The following is a 24,922-nucleotide window of genomic DNA, read 5'->3' as shown; positions in this document are numbered from 1 at the left end:
ATAAAAGTAAATATTAAAGTAGCTTTTATTTTATTTATCAAGAAAAGGCTTGCTTAAAAAGTGACACTATATAATTTAGACCATAGAAAGAAAAGAAACCTTTTAACATCCCAAACATCAAGAAACTTTATTTGTATTTTGCTAAATCATTTCTATACATTCACTAAGGTAGATAATCTAAAATCCTTTCTTGGAGAATGGACCTAATTGTGTGTGTACTGAAAAAGTAAAACCACTTTTCATAAAAAAATAAATATTACAGCTTCTTCAAAAATTGGTCAATTAGTGAGAATTCACTGTACTCAGAAGTTCCAGCATGGCAAATGGTAATATAGTTAAGGATTCATAAAGTGCTTTAAAGCTGAAATGAATAGTCATGCCTCAAATGAAACTAGTTTTTAAGGACAATATGCTCTAAAAAAGTACCATAAAGCTCTAGCCCATTATTTTCTATCAAAACACTTAGACCAAGAAGCAGCAGTCACACCTTAAGATACAACAAGGGAAGAAAAGCAAAATTAGAATGTCCTAAGCTTTGACACAGTGACAGGAGTGTTGGGAAAAAAAACAGGCACAAAACTGCTCTTATACTCCTAGCAATACTGTCTTTTAAAATGAGACTAATAAAATCTCAACAGAAACTATGAGGTTTGTTCTATGCTCAAATAATGTTAACCACGATCTATCTTACAGCTATAGCCAGCTAAACGCAGATGACAACACCTGTGAATTATTAATACTTTTATGTTCTAGTCAGACATAAAGCTTACCTCCCACAAATGCCCCATCCTCATTGTGACCAATTGCACATGTTTATAAGAAGGCTGTGTCTGGGGCTGCAATCTGTGGCTACAAAATTAAGCAAAGCTAAAAACCCATAATCTTTGCCTACTTATTAGAAAGCACTCTACTCAAGTGAGTCAATCAAGTCAATCAACTAAGTTCACCTAAACATACCTGGGATCTGGAACTTAGTGCATTGAACATGTCAAAAAACACAAAGCATGTGAAGGTCATTGTTGTGTCTCGAGGTGTAATCACATTGTCTCGTAGCTGTCAAGAGGCAATAACAAAATTACTTTTCAGTGGCTGAATTTAATGGATAAATCGCATGCTTTTTTAAAAAATATAAACATTTTCTTTCCATTAGGAAGAAATAACTTTAGCCTAACACATGAAACATAAAAGCTACCTAAATTTCCTATAAATCACCTAGTGAATAGCTGTAATCTACATAATAAAAAGTAAAAAAAAAACTTCTCATGAACTATGTATTAGATATCAAAATACTGTTATTATTTAAAAATAATAAAGTGGCTCTATGATTTTAAGACTCAGATTTTCCAACTTCTCTCTAAATTTTCATGTATTTTTATTTTAAATGCTACTTCTCTGCAGATTTATTCTAATACATGAATCAATAATTTTATTTATCCATAAAGATGGAAATCAAACTCTTTTAAAATGTTCTTATATTTTTCACTAAAAGAGCTCCCTTAACTTCCCAGTCTTCTGGGTAACCCATCAAAATAACTAAGAATCCTATCAGATATACAGAATTCATGTTAATATAGCAGCTTGGCCAGTGAATATACCTCACGCCAGAAGACAAACAAAGTCCCACAAACAATGATTATTGATGAAACAAGTATTTTAAGTATCAAGTTTTTAGTCAAAATGCTGTCTTTCCAGTTGCGAGGAGGTTTACGAATGACATCTTTATCCACTGGTTCTACTCCAAGGCTTAAAAACAAACAGAAAAATGAATTACTTTCAAGTTTTAAGGTTTGGATTTGTTACTTTCACAACCTCACTAACCTCAATTATTCGGCAAACTAAATGCTTTCTTATAGAAACAAATGTTGCATCATAAAACGCTGGCTGATTACGCAAAAATAACCACTGATTTTGTCACTTTTTCTCTCCTCTTTATTTGTTTGGCACAATTTGACAGGGGATAGATAATCAACTTTCAAAAAACCATCCAATTCATTTACATGTAAGTTTACCTATTTCAAATACGGTGTGAAATACATGACCTACCGACTGAATTTTGAAATATCTTTCATATAAAGAGGTTTTAACTGGGATGATTTGCTGGAGTGGCCAAATGACATCTATCACTCAACTACCCCATTATTATTAAATTTTTTTAAAAAGTTATGACACTCAGGTCCTCTAATACTTTCCCAAAGTCTCTAAAACTGACAGTAGAACCTAGATAATAAAACTGAACCCAGAAATTTCTCCATTATACCCATTTCTTAGAAATAAAAGGTTTACTTACTTCCTGAGGACAGGGATAGCACCTATTCCTGATCTATTCTCAACCTTAGGCTAGGCATCTAACAGTGGAAAGGCTCAGATCTACACTGCATGCACACTCAAAAAGAATTAATAAAATACACACATCACACAATTTATAACATAAATGTTAAAACATTTGCTGCAAAGTTTTCCAACACTGTCCATAAATCAAGTTTTAAAACTTAATTATCAGGGTAGTACACATTCCTTGTCTTTCCAGCTCATGCAATTAAAAAACTCGTACCTCTGAGCTGGGGGTCCATCCATAATAATATTGATCCACAAAATCTGCATGGCATTGAGAGGATTAGGAAAGTTCATTAATGTAGCCAATGAGATTAAAGTTAATGCTGCTATACTCCTGTTGAAAAAGAGAGTCATTTAAAAATATCAGCATAGTAAATCTGTTGATTCTATGATACCACTTTTTTAGCATTTAAAAATCTCTTGTTACTACTATGCTTTTAAAGGAAGACTGTTTCAAGTAAACTATTCTTCATGTGGACATTTTAAAGCTAAGAGTATTTTAACAAAGGATTTTCAAGATGTTTAGACAACAGGAACAAATAAAGAATTTTTATATCTGCATGATAGTTTCAACAATATTTTGGTAACTGTTTTTTGACTACACAATACCCCTTCTACTTTTGGAAAAAGATACCAAGAGGAAACAATGAGATGTGAGCTATTAAATAAATCACAAAGATTTACACATTTTGATGATACAGACATCTAATTGTTACATTTACAACCTATTTATCATGCCATTTAAAATTTCAGAACACAATAAATTTTCTTTTTGGAAAACTGACATATGAACAATGCTCAGAAATATAAGGCAGAGAAGTTTCTAGGCATTCTGCTTAAGTTCTACTTTTCATATAATTTATCCAGAAGACCCATGGTGACAAATTTCTTGCAAACTTACGTGCTCAGCTGGAATCTAACGAAATTTTTAATGTTATTATAAATCCCTTTACCCTCTTCAATTGCAGACCTGAAATTTAAAAAATAAAGATGAAGTGAGAAAATATTATCATATAAAAACGTATCTATACTAAAACACTGTAGAGCTAATTTTGAAAATAAATTTCCAACCGGGCACCATGGCTCATGCCTGTAATCCCAGCACACTGGGAGGCCGAAACTGGCAGATCACCTGAGGTCAGGAGTTCGGACCAGCCTGGCCAACATGGTGCGGCAAAACTCCGTCTCTACTAAAAATAAAAAAATTAGCCGGGTGTGGTGGCGCATGCCTGTAATCCCAGCTACTCGGGAGGCTGAGGCAGGAGAATCGCTTAAACCCGGGAGGTGGAGGTTGCAGTGAGCCAAGATCACACCACTGCACTCCAGCCTTGGCAACAAAGTGAGACTCTGTCTCAAACAAACAAACAAATAAATAAATAAAATAAAATTCCAACTAATACAACACATGTATCAATATGGAAACATTTATTTTAGCAAAGAATTAAAGTCAAGCCTAAGCTCTACCTGAACTAATTTGTCACAATATTAAAATTCTTATTCTGAAGAAGATACTTCAACATTAAAATCATACATTGTCTCTTCACACAAGAGAAAATACTTCACATTCATAATACATAAAATGATTATCTTTTTTTTTTTTTTTTTTTTGAGACAGGGTCTTGCCCTGCTTCCCAGGCTGGAGTGCAGTGGCACAATCTTGACTTACCTGCAGCCTCGACCTTCTTGGCTCAAGCAATCCTCCAGCTCAGCCTCTAGAGTAGCTGAGACCACAGGCTCACATCACCACTCCCAGCTATTTTTCTTGTATTGTTTGGAGAGATGGGTTTTGACATGTTGCCTGGGCTGGTTTCGAACTCCTGGGCTCAAGTGATCCATCCACCTCAGCCTCCCAAAGTGCTGGCATTACAGGCGTGAGGTACCCTGCCCAGCCATGATTATCTTCCTCACCTTCCTCTAAGCTCATTTTTCTTAGTGGTACAAAATGCAGAGTAAAGGTTTAAACTAATGCATGTCAGGAATCAAATGGCAATGAGATATATAGGAATTACAGAATTTAAGCTACGTGTTGCTCCTACACATCAAGTAGATCACATGTTGCAGAGGAATTAAATGAAGAACATGGTTTACAAGGATTCATATAAATTCTCTCATTCATTTAGCTGAATCCAGGAAAATCTATGCTTTTTAATCAACTCCCCATTTCTTCTAAGATTTCTATATAATTATAATAATGGAAAGAAAAAACTCATATCCTTGCAAAAGCTTGGCAAATACTGTGAGTCCTAAGCTCCCAAATGTTTCCCTGTAGGCCAAAACAGAGTAATAAAGCAGCCTGGAACATATAATTGGAATTTATCACTAAACTCAGGTCATCCAACAGGTGGCTACCAAAAAAATAAATAAATAAATAGATGGGATTCACATGATCCCCACCTGAACACTGTGAAACTGACACCACCATGTATTACACTGGAGTCTTAAATCAACTGGAAACTGTGGCTGACACAAATAGAGCTATTTAAATTTAATAAATTATAACATTAAATGAGGGCAAGATGAATAAATTACTGATATAAAAAACAGGTATGGATGTAAACTTCATAATTTTCAATATCTATTATAAAGCCAAAAAAAGAGCCATACATAAGCATATTTCTAACTACCTGAATTTAACTAAAATAAAGGCCATTACTATACCATCATATTAGTGCCCAGAAAAAGGTGACATGTGGCTGGCACTTGGCAAATACTTCTTAAATGAGGGTCCTGCCATTTACTATGCCTGTTCCAGCCACACAAATCATCTTCTTCAGACCATAAAATAGGATAATTACCCTAGAAAAATGGTTTAGTTTACCTAATGTTTAAATACTAATTCTTTTCCAGTTGAATTCTCTAGGGGTGGGGGGACAGGAAAGGATAGGGGAAGATTCTCTGATAGGCATTCACTGAAACAAAGCTTACATTATGGTTTGAAAATCATCATCCACTAGGATCATGTCTGCTGCCTCTTTGCAAACATCTGTACCAGTCTGGCCCATCGCAACTCCAATGTCTGCAGCCTTCAGAGCAACTGCATCATTTACTCCATCTCCTGTCATGGCTACAACTGAACCATTCTTCTGTAGCGACTAGAGTGGAGCAGAGGACAGGGGAGAGGAAGGAATTTTGATAAAAATGTTGCTTCCATACAAAGCGATAAACAAATCCTCCCTATTTTTTTTCACATAATTAAGATTAGAAATAATATAGACCACCCATTGTTCAATGAACTTCAACAAATGGAGATCTCAGTAAGATAAAGCTTAGAAAAAGTTGCTACTAATATTCCCATCTGTGAGAACTGTATCTCTAAATTCTGTTCTTCAAACAAGTATACAATGATTCTCAACCAGGGGCAATTGTGTCTCCCAAGGGACATCTGACAATGTTTGGAGATGTTTCGGAGTGTCAGGATTTGGGGGATGTTACTGGCACCTAGTGGGAAGGGGCCAAGAATGCTGCTAAACATTCAATAACATATGGGGCAGCCCTTCACAGCAAGGAATTATCCAGTCCAAAATGTCAATGGTGCCAAGGTTGAGAAACTCTGAACTACACAATGGCTGGCTATCATAACTTAAGACCATTAACTACTGGATACTATATCAGTTGCTTTAAATATATTTGACTAATTAATATAAATAATCATAGCCTTTTAAGTACTGTTCACACTGTCACAACACTATTTCCTTGCTGTATTTATTTAGTTTCTAACTAATTACTGCTATTTACACTGGGATGACTTGGCTATGGACCCCAGTTAGAACATTCTTTTATACTGTCTAACTGTTTAAAGAAGGCTGTATTTGCAGATACTTCATTCAAGTTTTCTTCTACATCTTATGCCAACTAAATTCTCTATTAGTGTTTTTATGTCAAGCTCTTACAAAAAAAAAAAAAACTGTTTTGCCTCATAGTATTTCTGACCTTGATGCTCTACTCCCTGTAATGCAAACATAACAAAAGTAAAGTAGCAGCATTTTGTATACAGAAATAAAACAATCTGATTCTTACACACTCACCTTAATAATTTTCATCTTGTGCCTTGGGCTAGCTCTGTAAAATACTGCAACCTGTTAAAATACAAGATACACTAAAAATCTTCAATATTAAGATTTCTACAGAATAACTCATGCATTCATAACTAATGATGAAAAACTCACCAATTTAAGCTGTATTTAATTTGTCACTGAGATCAAGCTTAAGCAATATGCCATATGTTTGTTAAGACATTCATCTGACATGGTCATTTCAATCTTTACCAAAGGTACCACAGGAAATACACAATCTAAACAAGTCATCCAATTTATACCATTATGTGTAAACTCTGGAGAGAAAACAGCCTTATTCTTGAAATGTTCCAGAGACAAAAAAAGGAATAATTCTCTTGCGTCTGTTTCCTATGACACTCGCATACAACTAAAATAGCCTTTTCCCTTTGTTCTGTCTTCAGGAGCAATAAAGAACAGCTGCTTCTCAGTGTCTGTAGAGCCATTTTTTACAGTGTCAAGTGTCTGCTCATTCCTTTTTACTCAGGTTAACTCATTAGCCTCTCTTCCACTGTACTTCTAAATTGCTTATATGATTTTTATCTCTCCAAAATACATACTTAATCCTTTTTTCTGACCCCATCTCCTGATCTCCTAAAATCGTTTCACTGTGTTCCAACAAACCTCTTCTATTTTTTACTCTTTTTCACTTTGCTCTAACCTAGTGTTTCCACAAAACACTACCATCCCTATAACCTCCTCAAATAGTACTTTGCTCTAACCTAGTGTTTCCACAAAACACTACCATCCCTATAACCTCCTCAAATAGTACCACCGGGGGAGCCTAGAGGTGGAACACAGTATCCTCTATTCTCCCTTCATAAAACCTCAGTTCTGAATGTCAGATGAGACTGTAACTCACTAACTGTAGGCATTCACTGCTCCAGAGTTCACAGCCCCTCATTTCACAATGATTTTAACTTCTGCCTCACTGTCATGTCACTCTCTCCAACAATATTTACAAGTTATGGTGATTTCAATATACATAATACACCATTCTCTTTCCTATTCTCCTAGAGGATTAGTTCATATTAGTTTTCTCTCCTCATACCTGCAATCTATCCCCTTTCTCTAGCCTCCTTCTCAGCCGACCACCTTGCTTCCTACTTTGGAGAAATCAGAATCAGAAGAGAATTTCCACAATTCCCCCAACTCAGTATCTGTATCCAGGAACTAACCTCTGGTTTTACTACAGATGAACTGAATATGCATCTACTGCAGGTCAAAGATTCTACCTTCTTACCTATTAAGACCATTACTCCAGAAATTCCCCTCCCTCCTGTGCCAAAATGTTTTCCTCACTGCTATATCTTTACCACCAGTATACAAAAACATGTTGTCCCTTCCATATAAAAAAAGAAAGAAAAACCACTTCCCTTCCCATTTCAGCTGCCACCCTTTCCCTTTTTTTCTTTATTTATTTTTTTAAATGGAAGAGGAAACATGTTTGTATACTGATGGTAAAGTGCAGCAGCAAGGAAAAAATTTTGATACAGGAACGGGGAGGATTTTTGGAGCAGAGCTCCTTAGCAAGTAGCCTATACTTGCTGTCTCCCATTCTCTCTGAATCCATCCCATGATCATACTGTTACCACAACTGCAGTGAAACACGATTCATGACTTTCAAAGACCTGCACCACCACCACCACCACACTGCTAATGCCTACCGTCATTTCTCATCTGACTTAACCTCTCAGCCGCACCCTAACGTAGTTGATTAGTCCCTCCTGAAACACCATCTTCCCTTGGCTTCCACCACCACCGATACTGGTCTTCCTCCTACCTTTTTGGCTATTCCTCTTGAACAGACTTCTCCTGATCTCTCTTGATGTCTAGATGTTGGAGCACCCCAGGGCTCAGTTCCTTTCTCTATAAGAGGTCTCAGAATTCCCCATGCCTCAGGTGAGCATACCCAGGCACACGGTTTTGGATTTTACTTACATGCATTTTTTTGAATGCATTTTTATCTCAAGCCCAGACATTTCTTCTGAAATCCAGATCAGCAAAACTAATTCCCATCCCTACTTCACATTTCCTCTTAGATGTCTCAATCTTGCTCCTTCCTATCCTCTGTTAGTGAAAAGTACATATGTGCAGTTGCTGAGGCTCCAAATTTTGGGAGCCAACCTTAATTCCTCCATTTTTCTTATGTGCCAACAAGCAGTTTGACAGCGAATCTTGTTGACTCCACTCACAAATATCTACAGAATTCAACCACCTTACTCCAAAACCATTGCCCACACTCTGGGCCAATACCTCCAAACTGATTTTCTTATTTCTGCCCTAGTTTCCTGCAGTCAATTTGCAACACAGTAGCCAGAGTGGCACTGTTAAAACAGAAGTGAGATCACGTGTCTCTTCTCAAAACCCTCAAATGATTTCACATCTCTCTCAAAACAAATGCCGAAGTCCTTTATTATCTACCGGGTCCCTCATGAAGTGCACACCTCACTGCACTCCTATCATTAATCTTTTCCTGACTGAACTACATTGGCCTCCTCGTTGTTCCTCACACATGCCAGGCACACTCACTTCCAGCCTCTGCCCTTGTCTGGAATGCTCTTTCCTCGGATATAACATGGGTCCCCCTTCTGTCAAATAGTACCTTCTCAGTGAGGCCCTCCCTAGTCTTACTATCTAAAAATTTCAATCTCCCTCTCTAATCATTCAAATTTTGCCTTTTTTTGGGGGGGGGGGTTGCTCTTAAGCACTTATTTAACATTATATTCATTTATCTTCTAAGACTCATGAAGCCAGAGATTTTTGTCCTATACCAACAGCACTCTATAAAGACAAATAAAATGAATGAACAACTGAATATATCTCAGTACTACCATAAAGACTGTTCCCTGGTTCTCTCCTTTTAATAAAGGTCTAAATAAAAAAAGTATTATTTTCTTAAACAAAAGACTCAGCTACACTGTAATATCACACTACTGATTATCCCTAGGCAATCCAAATATCATGAATCACATAATTTATATTTGGGAAATATCCTTTCTTTCAAAAAAGTTCAAAAATCCATTCAGAAACTCTTCAGTGTGTCTTTAAAAAAAAAGACTGAGTTACATATATATCCAAAACACACTGGTAACCTTCTAAGTGAAAACCCTAATTACTGCAGAAATTAATCATGTAGCACACAGCACTGAAATATAACAAGTGTTTGGCAAAAGCTGCAAAATAAGTTAGCGAATGAAAGGTCGTGACTGTGAGTTTTCCATGTACTTCATGTGTTGAACAAAGAATTGAACAAAACACACAAAGGAACAAAAGAACGAAGCAACGAAAGTACAAACTTATTGAAGCAAAAGTACACTCCATAGAGTAGAATGGGCTCGAGCAAGCGGCTCATGAGTCCCAACTACAATGTTCTTTAGGCTTTGTGTTTTTTTTTTTTTTTTGAGATGGAGTTTCGCTCTTGTTGCCCAGGCTGGAGTGCAATGGCGCGATCTCAGCTCACCACAACCTCCTCCTCCCGGGTTCAAGCGATTCTCCTGCCTCAGCCTCCCAAGTAGCTGGGATTACACGCATGCACCACCACGCCCAGCTAATTTTGTTTTTTTTAGTAGAGACAGGTTTTCTCCATGTTGGTCAGGCTGGTCCCGAACTCCCAACCTCAGGTGATCTGCCCACCTTGGCCTCCCAAAGTGCATTACAGGCATGAGCCACCACACCCAGCCGTTTTTTTGTGTTTGTTTTTTTTTTTTTTTTGAGATGGAGTTTCGCTCTTGTCGCCCAGGCTGGAGTGCAGTGGCGCAATCTCGGCTCACTACCTCCGCCTCCTTGGTTCAAGCAATTCTCTGCCTCAGCCTCCCAAGTAGCTGGGATTACAGGTGCCCGCCACCATACCCAGCTACTTTTTGTATTTTTAGTAGAGACAGGGTTTTACCATCTTGGCCAGGCTGGTCTTGAACTCCTGACCTTATGATCCACCAGCCTCGGCCTCCCAAAGTGCTGGAATTACAGGTGTGAGCCACCGTGCCCGGCCTAGGGTTTTTATTAAGTTAAAAGAATTTGGTAACACTACCAGGTGCCCTTTAGAGGCCTCCAATTGGTTACACCCTATGAAGGATTAGCCTGTGACCAATCAGAGACTGAAGTGGAGACTTGGTCCCCAGTCAATCAGAGGCTGAAGTGGAGACTACTGTCTTGTTATCACAGGAGTAAGGATGTGGCCTAAATGCTGCCTAATCTTGCCTAGAACTGGCTGCATCTACTGTTCTTTTACTTATGCCTTAACCCTTGATTACCCTAATTCCCTATTCTCCTGCCTCATTTCTCCCTGAGAGACATGATCCCCATAAATCTTTATGGGAGGCAGAGGCACTGAGGATCAATTTTCTGTAGCTGCTTCTTGCTGGTCGTGGGTGTCATCCCTGCCTATTGGGGATCATGGCTGTCCCGAGGTTAGATGGGTATCCGTGGGTTGCAGTGAGCCTTGTACTTGGTGGTAAAAGGTGCAGCTGGCTTGATCCAGTTGTGACAGTTGGGTATTTTGGCCTGATTTTAGATTTGGAGGAAGAGATAAAAATCATCAAAGAGAGTAGAACAAGGCCACATATTTTCAGAAGCAATCTACAAGGGTTATTTTTCTCTTCTTATGAGTCCTCCTTTTCAGTGTCACATTTGTGGTCAGCACTCACAGTTCTTTTGATGGAAATTAATAGACAAGATGTACTAGGGAAAGGAAGTTACAAAAAAAAAGAAAGGAAAATATTAAAGGAGAGGTTAATGGAAAAGATGTGTCTTGCATTAGAATAACCTACCGAAGATCCTCAAATCTTCTAGGACAGATTAAAGAAAACTAATGCACTGAAGAAAAAACAACTGATTGAAATAAAGATTTACAACCTATTAAAAATTAGACAATATATGAATTGCAATAATAATATGGGGACTTGGTGAATAGATTCAGTAGAAATATAAATGCAAGTAATGCTGTAAAAATCAGAAAAAGAAGAATGAAAGAGGATGACCACTTCTATCAATGGATCAATGGAAAATGTAGGACACACTAGAAAAAGTCATAAATGGAAAACACTGAGAATTCCCAGATGACTTAATAACAAGCAAAACTGAGTTTCAGTACTACTTTTTAATTGGCTCTAGGTCAAAGTACATAGCAACACTTCATATTCCAAAAGGAGAATGAAATGTGTTCGAAAGAATTATGAAAAAGGATGGCTGAAAAATATTTTAATGAGGGGCACAATTAATATGATTCTAGTACATGGGGGAAAACCTCAACAAGCTAATGATTAGAACAAAAGGCCTGTTTTATTTGTAACAATAATAAAAGTTATTCAAACTGATGTGAAGCAAAAGCAGCAAACTGTCTGAGTGCAGTGGCTTATGCCTGTAATCCCAACACTTTGAGAGGCCAAGGTAGGAGGATCACTTGAGCCCAGGAGTTTGAGACCAACCTGGGCAACACAGCAAGACCCCATCTCTATAAAAAATAACAAAATTACCTAGGCATGGTGGCACATGCCAGTAGTCCCAGCTACTCAGGAGACTGAGTCATGAGGGATCACCTGAACCGGGGAGATCACCTGAACCCAGGAGTTTGAGGTTGCAGTGGGCTATGGTCACACCACTACACTCCAGCCTAGTCAACAAAGCAGGAGACTCTGTCTCAAAAAACAAACAAAGGAAAGCAGAAGACGAGGCTAGGTGCAGTGGCTCATGCCTATAACCCCAGCACTTTGGGAGGTTGAGGTGGGAGGATCACTTGAGCCCAGAAGTTCAGGACCAGTCTGGGCAACACGTGGTGAGACTCCATTTCTACAAATCCTTTCTTTCAAAAAAGTTTAAAAATCCATTCAGAAATGGATTTTCTTTTTTTTTTTTCTTTTTTTTTTTATTACCCAAGCATAGTAGTGAGCACCTACAGTTCCAGCTACTTGGGAGGCTAAGGCAGAGGATAGCTTGGGCCCAGGAATTCAGGGCAGCAGTGAGCTATGATCGTGCCACTGCACTCCAGCCTGGGCAATAAAGCAAAACACCACCTCTAAAAAAATAAAATAAAATAAAATAAAATAAAATAAAATAAAATAAAATAAAATAAAATAAAATAATTAAAAAGCTGAAGGCCAAATAAACATATTGGCTATAAAAGGGTCACATGAACACAAAATGAAGTGGGGAAAAAGACAAAATGAGGGTGGGGGCCGTCCTGCTAACCTAATGAGACAAAAAATTCACTAATAATATTTGGAGAAAAGACTTAGGTATTCAAAAGATACAAAATACCTGGGAGGCAGGGCTGGTATTTATAGAATTCCACTTTAAAGTAGGATGAATTTAAGCAATTCAACGAGCTTCTGACAGGGCTTAGGTCTTATTTTGTTTTAGTCTCCTTGGAATAGCATCAGGATATCTGCTATAATTAACACACACACACTCTACTTGGGAAACCCCAATAATGTGATTTGTCTAGGCTGATGATGTAATTTGTAATTAGTTTCTTTCTTCCCTAACTATCTTTGGTTGGTTTCCAGAGTTCACCATAATTTTTATTAGAGAGCCAGAGGACAAACTGAAGAAAGCAAATAAAATGAAAGTTTCACCACCTTTAGCATCTCTGAGAAGTTATGCAAAAGTCTAATGGTAAAATGTTTAAGTAACTGCAGATTTCACATACATTTACTAATACTCTGTCCCAATACCACTAAAAAAATCCAATATGGGATTTATTCAGAAATAAACATCAGGAAGAGATTACCAGGATAGGACGTGCACCAAAAAAAAAAAAAAAAAAGCCCTATTCAAATATATAAACACCTTCCCCACCCCAAAAACAAAGCAAACATCCACACTGCCCCAATTCTCTGGGTGGCAGTGATCCCAACAGTCATCTATGATCCCAACATATTGGGATCATAATCTTGAAAGATGCAATACCAAATGCCATAATCCCAAATGCTGAAATCCCTAAAGATCAAAATCCCTAAAGTCTAAACTCCTGAAAATCACAATCACAGGATAGGAAAATTTAATAGAGAATGTTCATGTTAGTGTACATCGAATCATAGAATTTCAAAAAGAGCAGTGCCACGTAGAAAATGAATATGAACATACGCTGACAGCCATGTTCTCAAAGAAAAAAAAGCAACTATTCATCATGCTGCAAGACTTCAAAATATAGTTAATGATCGTGAAAGTCAGCCAGCTTTTATGGACTATCTCCATGCAACTGTCCATCATTTATCTCTGAAATATGTTTTTCCATGTCATATTTTCTTTTTAGGTTTTTTGCTGTTGTTGTTAATTTGGTGTTTTTTTTTTTGGTGGGGGGCGGGAGGTGGGGTGGGGGAAGGAGTCTTGCTCTGTAGCCCAGGCTGGAGTGCACTGGTGCAATCTCAGCTCACTGCAGCCTCTGCCTCCTGGGTTCAAGCGATTCTCCTGCCTCAGCCTCCTGAGTAGCTGGGATTACAGGCGCCCACCACCACACCCAGCTAATTTTTGTATTTTTAGTAGAGATGGGGTTTCGCCATGTTGGCCAGGCAGGTCTCGAAATCCTGACCTCAGGCAATCCATCCACCTCAGCCTCCCAAAGTGCTGGGATTACAGCTGTGAGCCACCACGCCCGGCCATTATTTTTCTTTTTTTAGTTTCCTTTTCTGCTATTTTAAATTGTGAGCATTACTTTTTACAATTTGCTATGCTATGTATTTCACCTTTGCATCATTTCCAACACTGGAAGCGTAAGTTATAGAGACTTAAAGGATTCTAATTTGTTTTATGCATGTTTTGCAAATCTGACTTCACGAAAGTGCATGATCACAATGTTGACTTTGTATGTAAGCATTGTACATGTATGTAAAAATGTTGAAACTTCCTCAATAAATGAACAGATGTCCTTTTCATAATCTGCATTTGTGAAAGATAAAAATGACCCACAGTTATAAAGTGGGGTGCACACAACTAGCAACCATAGAGATAGGTGTTTATGCATTTCCCTTATGACCTATTTCTTTATAAATACAGTTCATATGCTCATAACAGTCCTGTTATATCTGTCTGTCATATAATATGCCTGAGTGTTTATGCTTGCAAATGCTTGCAAAACTATGTAGGTTATTTATTATTGCTTATTTTGTATAAAGTGACCAATGAAGCATTTTCATGTTTTTATGTTTCTCAAATAAATTCCTTCTTAAAAATGTAAATTATTTTATTTTAAAATTATTTTTTCCAGAATTAGATTTTTAGGATTTTGATCTTTGGGGACTGTGGTTTTTCAGGATTTTAAGACTTTATGGATTTCAATCTTTCAGGATTTCAACATTAGAGATTACATCTTTCAGGACTATGATTGGCTCTCTCTGAAAACAGCATTCATGAGTGCTTAGAAGTTGAGAAATAAAAAATATGGATAAGCAAAATAGTGTATTTCTATTAGTAACAACATCCAAAATCTGACCACTTGCTAGAGGATGAGGGAAGTGGGGCTGGAGGTCTAGGGACTTAATGCTACTGTATGAAGTGTAGTTTATGGAAATATAAACAGAAACTTTTTCAGAGGACAATTCAGCAATATATGTTAACGGCCTTACAAATGTGTTGAACATTAGTCCAATCATTTCACATGCAGGAATTTAGTGTATAAAAATAATCAGAGATGTATATATGGATAAGGGCAGTGGTAAAAAATAATAACAATAATAATAATAATCAGAGATGGGTACATCTTAGGTTCAATAATATTCAAAGAAACAGCAAACAACAGATGAACTCTGGAGCATACAGACCTGGATTCCAGTTCCAATGCCAACACCACCACTTACTAGCTCTGAGACATCAGCCAAGTCTCCCAAGTACTGTGGGCCTCAATTTCCTCATCTATAAAAATGGAATTGCCTGTTTCTTAAAAAACTAAATATACTCTTACCATATGATCTGATTCAGCAACTGTGCTTAGTTTTACCCAAATGAGTTGAAAACTTATGTCTACGCAAAAACCTGTATATGAATGTTTAGAGCAGCTTTATATATAATTGCCAAACCTGGAAGCAACTAAGATGCCCTTCAAAAGGTGAAGTGATAAACTGTGGCACTTTCATACAATGGAATATTATTTAGTGCTCACAAGAAATGAGCTACTAAGCCAGGAAAAGACATGGTGAAACCTTAAATGCATGTTGCTTAGTGAAAAAAATCCAGTCTGCAAAGGCTACATATGATATTATTCCAACCATACACATTCTGGAAAAGGCAAAACTACAGAGACAGTAAAAAGATCAGTGGTTGTCAAGGATTCAAGGGGAGTGGGGAGGGATGAAAACGTCAAACACAGGGATTTTCAGGAAAATGAAACTACCCTGTATGAAATTCTAATGGTGGAGCGAGACGCCGTCTCAGAAGAAATTGTAATGGTGGATATATGTCATTATGCATTTGTCAAAACCCCTAGAAAGGTACAACACAAAAAGTAAACCTTAATGTAAACCATGAAATAAGAATGTATCAATATTAGCTCATTAATTGCAATAAATATACTACAGTAATGCAGTCTATTAATATGAAGGGGAACTGTGTAGGAGTAGAGGGTAGAGATGGAGTAGGAATGTAGAACTCTGTGTTATCTGCTCAATTATTCTATAAATCTAACACTGCTAAGAAATAAGGCTTATTAATTATTAGAATTTGTAAAGCAGCGCTGCCTATCTTTTATAAGGTAGCTATAAGAAGTAAATTAGATAAGGTAGGTAATACATGCAATGGCAGATAGTAAATGGTTGCTATTGTCATTATCCTTAAAGGAACATTTACAGTAGTAAAAAGAATAGAAGCTCAAATTTCAACAGGAAAATGGTTATGTAACTCTCTCTCTCTCTCTTTCTCTCTCTCTCTCTCTCTATATATATATGCATGCTGTGCATTTATACATACATACACATGGTATACTCAAAATATTGTACAGCAATTAAAAACATGTTTTCTAATAATAATTGATTTCAGAAATGCCAAAGTTATGTAAAATGAATGTTCAGAATTATAACAATATAAAGTAGCAACCAGGTTTTGTTAAACACATTTTTTTAAGTCATAATAGGTTAACTTATTATGGATACTCTGTGGATGCATAACCTGAGTGTGGGTTAGATTACAGACAACTTCTATTGTAGCTCTTACTTTTCTATATTATTTGATTTTTCTATGTTGAACATATACCACTAATGAATTTTCTAATCAAAAAAGTACAGACATACCTTAAGATGCAGAAACAATTTAAGAAAATTCCACATTCTGAATATATAACTTGAAGTTGTAAGTGTAAAATAAATGAAGGAGGAGGTAGCACATTTTATTAGTAACAATGGATGTCTACAAAATAGCTAATAAAATAAATTCCAGATAAGTGCTTATTTTGAAGGACATACAAATAGATGGGCATATATAAGTTAACTAACAATAAAACCAAGAAATCTGAACTGTCAGCAACTGGGAAGACTGCTGCCCACCTCTTATGGGGCACTTCCTATGGGACCTGGGTATCCACAAACCAGGCTTTGATAGGCCCCTTACAAGGCAGCCCAAGATAATAAAGTAAGTTAATCTCATATCAGGGAACCTGGCTTTAAAGAAGCTACTGTGCTGTGGGGCAGGAGATACCTCTCTTCCTACAAATAATTTGTTAGAAAAGCATTATAATCAAAAGTAAAAAAGTATTTCAATGGAAAAAGGACAGTCTTTTCAACAAATGTTGCTGGAATAACTGAACATCTATATGCAAAGAAAATAAACCTTAACCCATTACAACATATACAAAAAAATACACTCAAAATGGATCACAGACCTAAGTATAAAACCCAAAACTACAAAACTTCTATAAGAAAACACGAGGAAAATCTTTGTGAACCTGGGTTAGGCAGGGAGTTCTGAGATATCAAAAGCATAGTCCATAAAAGAAGAAATTGAAAAACTAGACCTAATCAAAATTAAAAACTTCTCTCTTGGAAAAGACACACTACCAACTGGAAAGAAACATTTTCAAACAAATATCTAATAAAGGACTTGTATCCACATTATATAAAGAATGCTCAAAATTCAATAATTAGAAAACATAATTTTTTAAAAATAGGCAGGGCAGACACTTCACTAAAGAAGATATATGGATGGCAAATAAGCACATGAAAAGATATTCAACATCACTAGTTGTGAGGGAAATGCACATTAAAATCACAGTAAGATACCATTGTAGACTTATCAGAATGGGGGATGAGGGCAATGACAATCCCTTGTGCTAGTGAGGATGCAGGACTATTAGAAGTTCCAGGCACTGCTGGTGGGGTTGCAAAATAATAAAGCCATCTTGTAAAACAACTTGCAGTTTCTTATGAAATTAAATATACATTAAGTGTATGACCCAGCAATGACTCACAGATATTTACCCAAGAGATATGAAAATGTATTTTCATGCAAAATAAATTTGTGTACAAACTGCAAAAGCCTGTACACAAATGTTGACAGCATCTTTATTCATAATCATCAAAAAGTGGAAACAATCTAAATGTCCTTTAACTGGTGAATAGGTAAGGTACACCTATAATAGAATATTACTTTAAAAAACAACAACAAACTACTAATACACACAACCAACATAGATAAATGTCAAATGCATTATGCTAAGTGAAAGAAGCAGATTCAAAAGCCTCATTCATATGGTATGATTCAATTTTTAGTGCATTCTAGAAAAGGTAAAGTGGCAGAGACAAAAAAAGAATTAGTGGCTGCCAAGTCCTGGAAGTAGGGGGAGAAGGTACCACAAAAAGGCATAAGATAATTTGGGGGGATGATGGAACTGTTCTATATCTTGATTGTGGTGGTGGTCACAAGACTGCATGCATCACTCAATGTTCAGAACTATACACTAAAATGGGCGAATTTTACTATATGTAAATTGTACCTAAAAAAAATTACATACTCATGCTAAAATTAAAATTGAACAAAAGAGTAAGAAGTATAAATCAATGATCTCTCTCCATCCTCTCATTCATAAATACAAGCACTGTTAATTTCCACAGTACTTTTCTCAGAGGAAATCTGGTTCTTGCTAAAATTAATAATTTTGCACTGATATTCATAAACATCATATCATAAATAATCAATAAGACTAATTCAATGATAAGACTTCATTTCAGGATTTGAACCAACAAATCTGGTGGTTATTTAAATCCCTGATGTTCACAATTAAACAGTTTCATTAAGATAGTAGTAGAAATGGTAACACTTAGAATAAGGCCTTTCAGTCCAAAAGGCTTTAGTTTAGGCCTACCTTTGGTACTATTTGTGAAAGCTGCTGAACATCCATTGCATCTATTTCTTCTCCTGAGACTGACTGGGAAGTTTTGGAATACAATCCCAGACGACTGGCTAAAGCGAATAAGAGAGAAAATGTAATAAACCAAATTGTTTTTGCTTGACAGGCTAGTCAACGTAATGCTCATTTAGTATGATTTGTTATCTATTCTCTTTTGATACCTACCAGTAATACAAACCTATCTGAATCAGCATTAAGTCTGGAGTTTTATGTTTGACTTTCATTTTTGTTTAAATTTAAGAATAAAGAATTTTCAAGGCTGGCCACGGTGGCTCAGGCTTGTAATCTCTGCACTTTGGGGCTACAGGATCACTTGAGCCCAGGAGTTCAAGATCAGCCTGGGCAATATAGCAAGACCCTGTCTCTACAGGGAAAAAAAAAAAAAGAATTTTGACTATTTAAGCTAGCATACCTAAGAATCGAAACTAGGCCAATCAGGTTCTGCTCAGCAGCTGAAATGTAACGAAGATCAGAGTGCATTTTAAGTACAGTGTCCAAAGCCAGACAAAATGGTGGTGGATCTGTGGTAATCATGTAGTTATACATAAATGAAAATAAACGTTGAAAAGTTATTCTTCCAATAATATCATGTTTCTAGTGACCTGTTCTTAGACAACATATAGTTTGAAACTCCTGGACTAGCCCCTCTCCAAATAAGAATTAATGGAGTTTAGCCAACTGTTAAATTTATCAGTATGAATTACAGTTTAGAGGCTCTGGGAAATTAACTTTCACTATCTTCTTCGCTCTTATTGTACTTCTTACAGTAATCTTAAATAGCATTCAAATATAGGTATACATGATGAAAAACAAATACATATAACAAGCTATTTTCTGCCAAATTATGCACAAGTCTGCTTTGAAAATTATACTTAAGTTGAAAGGAAAAACTAAGTTTCATGTTTCCTTTGACATTCATGATCTAGTGCTTTTATTCTGTCATCACAGTGATCATGAGATTAAAAATAATTACCCTTCTGTGAATAAAATACATGTGATTTCATGATTTAGTTATGCATGTCAAAGTTATTACTTTTTAAACTATAATCAGTTTTGCCAACTTTATATAGACCATGAGCAAAACCATGAGTCGATTTCAATGGCATAATCTCAATATTACATAAACATATTCATAACTAATAGTTCACAAAATTATGCACCACAGTATTTTAAGAAAAACTATCGAAAACAAAAGAAAGCAGTCTGGTTATACCGATTGCAACTGCAGTCTCCTGTGAATCTCCAGTAATCATTTTTATTGATACTCCTGAGGCAATGAGTGTTGTAACAGCTTCTTTCACACCAGTTCTAGGTGGATCAATGATTCCCACCAAGCCAAGAAATGTCAGCTGTCCCAGTTCAGGACCAGAAGCCAAAGCAAGAACTTAGGAAATAATAAAATCCAAACAACAACAAAAAAAAGTGAGTCATAAAAACATCAGAATTTAGTTGATAGAAATTGGAGACAGTAACACTTCTTAAATAAATCACTTAAGACTATAATGTCATTTGTAAAATCAAAATGATTACAGACCAAAACATTATAGTTTAATGGTTCTGGATAAGGGGTCCCTTTAAGCTGTTTTAATTAAAAAGAATCAAACTAAAGAACTGAAGGGCAGAGTAGGCAAGAGACAGAAAATGAACAATATTTTCACATAGTAACCACATGCAGCTACTTTCAACAGGAACTCTGCCTCTTTAAAAAATAGAATTATTTAGAGAAACTATGGGTTTGTTAGGCTTTAAAGTCAATTTTAAACAGACAAACACCTTTGAAGGTGGCTTCTAACGGATCTTCATCTTTCCATTTCCAAGATCTCCAGAAAAATTAAACACTCTGAAGAGACGTCTGTATTAATTAATTATACACAGCCTGTAACAACTTTGTACATGAAAACTCCTGGAAGGTAAAGCTAATTTGGAAAGTGGTTGTAAAACCATTAATACCAACAATAGTTTGGATTCTTTTACTCCTTCCATAACATGAACAGACATTTCTTATTTGTAACGTTGGTTCTCTAAGAGTATGTAAATAACGCCATCATATTATTATTTCTACTTATTTCCCTGTCATCCTTGGGCATGTAAGATATAGTACAAAGTACTTTTCATTTCCCGAATATCATTTAGCTTACTCTCAGAATTATGGAACTCCAGAAACTACTTTTATTAACCAAAGGGATGTGCCTGCATCTGAGATATTAGACTGAACAACCTGTAACATGCACATACAAACTAAACATAAATAAGTCAAGAGGAGACTGAAAAGTCCCAGAGAGACCAAAGAAACTATCTATTCTTGGTCAAGCAGAAGGTATGAAAGATTACATATGCTCAAAAAAAATCAAGGTTAAAGGCAAGTAATTCTATTTTTCCAAAGTAAGAGTCATATACCTAATTATTTATGTAGATGTGGGCTCCAAAGGCTTTCACCCTTGAGAGAATGAGCCACTTCACAGTTCCTGGTGTTGGGATAGAGGCTGACGGTAACAGAAGGGGACAGTGACAAAAATATATGTCAGCAAATCCTAAGACGGAAAGATCAGCTCTGCGCACTCCTAATGGAGGGGTGGCACTAGTCTAGAGGTTAGTATCCTGTATTTATTTGCTTCTTTAGCACCAGTGAAAATCTGCTGCTACTCTCTGAGTCAAGGATAGGTAAACTTTTTTCATGTGGAGAGCCCCTGACATAAAACAAAATATACTCTAATACCAAAATTAAGAACCACAGTATTTTAAGAAACTTAAGTTTCATAAGATGTAATGTAAGTACATATCAACTGAGGTTTAAAATCTTTCTGTTCTTCATTATGGTAATCTCAGGGGGAGGATGGAAGTGGAGCACAAGGGTAGATAAAGAAGAAAAGACATGAAGCAAGAGACAAATGAGCAGAATGTTTCCCAAAACCCTGTGCAACAAAAACCTTCCCCTCTACCAACTCTGGTCTACTTCATAATGTTACAGTACAAAACACATATACACAAACCTCCACAATCCTTCATATGAAAAGAGTTAGTCAATATAATGAGGTAGGAAAACTTTGTTCCAGAAACTAAGAAAAAGAGGGAGCATATATTAGACCTTCAAGACCTCTTTAAGTCCTCTAAATCCATGCCACTTTAAAACCTCTTGCTATGTGCTGCTAAGAGTAGCAAGACTCTGCCCACTTCCCTACCTTTTTTTCTCCACTCTTTTAATGCTTTATTAATAGCTGGAAATAAAGCCAACAAACTGGAAGTGATGACATCCCAGAAGTTCAAAAGAGGAAAGAAATGGGTTCACATTTTGTTCACCAACAGTCTTCTTAAAAAATAAATAAGTGCATCTTAGCAAAAGTAAATCTAAAAAGAAAGGGTCAAAGCCCCAGAATCAGGTGAATCAGGGGAGTAACAGGCCCTCTGCACCACAGTCTTCCCAGGATTGGCTCAGTGGAGCTGCCATTGCCCCTTCATACACAGGCTTTATCAATCGGAACCCTAATTTGTGGCAGCAAGGCCTCCCTGCAGTGCCCCTTAAGTCTCTGAAACTCCCACTTACTCTAACGATTATAATCCTGGGTCAAGCCTTAACTGTCAATCTCTTTCCCTAGCTGAGGTGGAAAGTTGAGGAGTGTAAGCGGAACAAAAGTGTTACCCTGAGCCAGAGTATCTGAGCTTCCAAACAGTTTGGTCTGCCAACTGTTCAGAAGGGAGTGATGGTACAATGTACGAGGGCACCCCCTGTGCTCAATTATCCAGAGTGTCAGTTGGCAACTGTACATTTGGCTTGATAAAAACACATCAAAACCCTGTGGTTTCAGAGATCCTGCTATTCTTAGGTCTGGCCCAGGTAAACCAGAAAAGAGATTCCTCCTGCCCCAGAAATGACGCTGGGAGAAAGAATCTGCCTTGGCTTCAGGGGTCCAGAAAGCTTGAGGACTGAGGTGGGGGGATCCAAGGCATGTTCCAGATTCAGGCCTTTGGGATGAAACCCCAGAAACTCTAGAACCTGTCATCAAAGCCTCTTACATTAAAAGGGGAAAGGGGGAAGGAAAAGTTGTTTTCCTTTAAATTTTTTTCCATCCAAAATATCCATTTGCAAAATAACTTCTCAGCCATGAGTCTCTGCCTCCCATTTCCTTGGAGACAGGGGATGAAGTGTTAAGATGGTCACAATACAGCCCATAACCCAGATGAGATGCACCACGCTCTGGGGGCAGGGGTATGAGGAGTGATCTTGGTTCAGCAGCACAGAAGGTTCAGAGAGAAGGGCAATGGCAGCAGGCTGGGAGCGATGTTCTCTGCTGGTAAGAGTACCTTTCCAAACTTAGTTTATTTTAAGAACAGAAGCCCTATAAATCCATCAAAATGTTTAAAACTCAAAAAAAGCCTTTGCTTAAGTGAACAACAAATAAAAACATTTTTCACATAACTTGTTTTTCTTCCTCCCAGAAATTGTAGTGCTTAGACTCCTATTTCATTAAAATAATAAAATTAAGGAAGCCAACTCTTCCAACTGCTGTGAGAGACTACATAACTACATATATTCTGCAGAAGCCAGATGACTATACAGAAGGTCAAGAATCAGGTTAGGACACCAACCACCAACCCCCGAGTCTTACACATGGCATCCCTAGGAGAGGTGGCCTAATGTGTGTGTGTCCAGCAGACACTCTCCCCATCACTGCTCAGTCAGCAGCATATAAGTAAGCAGAATCTGGGGACGTCTTTACCTCCCTGGTGAACAGTAACAGATCAAGTTAGCAATCACCTTAAAGGATATATTAGAGGCTTCAGACTCAATTTTTAGAAAAGTATTTTTGTCTTTAAAACAAAGTGATAAAAAGAGAGTAACACCATTTTACCTCGATCCATTTCCCTTCTTATAAGATAAACTTGTTTAAAATAAAATTTCTATCAGCTACTCAGAGACCTCTGGAGATCTAAAAGAACCAGTGATTCATATTTTGCTACATTCTCAAATTTCCATCTTTTGAGGGCCAATTAACCAACTAAAACTTAACACCTCAATAGTGGCAAGGGTTCTACAAATCCTGGAAGTGAGCTGGACAGCTCAAATGTGAAGCATGAATTCATCTGCAATTAAAAGAAGGCTCTACCTTTCCACCCCAGGGGACTATGCTGAAATAGCCTTACCTCTGAGTCCCGCTGAGCCCATGCGTGCCTTCTCTTGTTGGTACACATCTCTCTGCTGCTGAGTAAGTGTCAAGGTCTGCCCTTTGCTCTGGTATGTAGTACAGTACTTAATTACTTGTTCGTAAGCACCTTTCATAAAACAAATCTCTGGTCTGTCCTAAGAAGAAAATGTACCAAACACAAGTTTAATTTCAACTTGTACTTACCTGCCATTGGAGTCCAAAATTAAGTGGCATTCATTTCTCATAATTCCCAGAGAAGTTACTCAAGCCTAAGGTTTTGACTGCCACCTGAACTCTGAAGATTAAATATTCCTATAGGGGAGCTATCTGTATCTTCTATAGAAAACATCTATCCCACCATCCCACACATAAAAGGCAATGCTATACTAAGCCTCAAATTTGGCACTCTGAAATGTGGAAAGAGGCTCACTGCAACATAACAGGAAATGGAAGAGAAATAACAGCTCACAATGGTTCAAGTTCTCTATTAGCTACTATATACATCTATATCTATCTACCTAAAACATCATTTAATTCTCCCAATCACGTTGTATTTATGGGTATTATCGCACTTTTTATTTTTTGTCACGGTAAATAATCTTCAAAAGCTTATAATGAAATACTGCAGTTTTCTGTCCAATGCTTCTCACCACTAGTCCTACTCCATGGAAGCAAAATAATTTTAACTCTCTTAGCTGTTTTCTCTGATATTTACCCTCATGTTTTTAACATGTTTACACTGCTACTCCATCAGTTATCAATTTTATACACTGTCTATTGTGACAGATGTTAATTTCCCCATTTCCACTACCTATTCCCCCTCCCCATCTTTATGACATAGTTAAAGCAAAATCTGCCAGTATTTTGTTTACAACAAGACTCTTTGCTGCTAAGCCAAGTGTGGTAATGACTACAGCAGTTCACAAATATCCCAGTTCTCCTGGGAGGCAGGAATGTATTTCCCAATTGCCGTCCTCACTCCAAAACGGTCAGGTATGACTTCCTTTGGCCAATAAACATGAGTACTTGTGTCACTTCCAAATGGAAATGTAGGTGCCAGTGCACAA

The 24,922-nt window shown here is 37.0% G+C and overlaps 1 protein-coding gene across 7 annotated transcripts in view; it reads right to left on the bottom strand.

Annotated features, from left to right (window-relative positions):
- ATP2C1 (ATPase secretory pathway Ca2+ transporting 1) overlaps window positions 1-24,922 on the bottom strand; it is a 161,207-nt gene that overhangs the window by 17,317 nt on the left and 118,968 nt on the right. For all 7 annotated transcript variants that reach the window (XM_019023678.4, XM_019023680.4, XM_019023687.4 and 4 more), the window contains 9 exons: window positions 23,854-24,010; window positions 19,928-20,098; window positions 18,670-18,767; window positions 6,360-6,410; window positions 5,260-5,426; window positions 3,236-3,304; window positions 2,552-2,668; window positions 1,596-1,743; window positions 958-1,053 (listed from right to left, as the gene is read on the bottom strand). In XM_019023678.4, the coding sequence (XP_018879223.3) occupies window positions 958-1,053; window positions 1,596-1,743; window positions 2,552-2,668; window positions 3,236-3,304; window positions 5,260-5,426; window positions 6,360-6,410; window positions 18,670-18,767; window positions 19,928-20,098; window positions 23,854-24,010 (1,074 nt within the window). The remainder of the gene's footprint in view (window positions 1-957; window positions 1,054-1,595; window positions 1,744-2,551; window positions 2,669-3,235; window positions 3,305-5,259; window positions 5,427-6,359; window positions 6,411-18,669; window positions 18,768-19,927; window positions 20,099-23,853; window positions 24,011-24,922) is intronic.

Source organism: Gorilla gorilla, chromosome 2 (genome assembly GCF_029281585.2).
Source record: "Gorilla gorilla gorilla isolate KB3781 chromosome 2, NHGRI_mGorGor1-v2.1_pri, whole genome shotgun sequence".
Taxonomy (NCBI): Eukaryota; Metazoa; Chordata; class Mammalia; order Primates; family Hominidae; genus Gorilla; species Gorilla gorilla.
The sequence above is the reverse complement of the archived record's forward strand: the minus strand, read 5'-3'. Positions and strand labels throughout refer to the sequence as shown.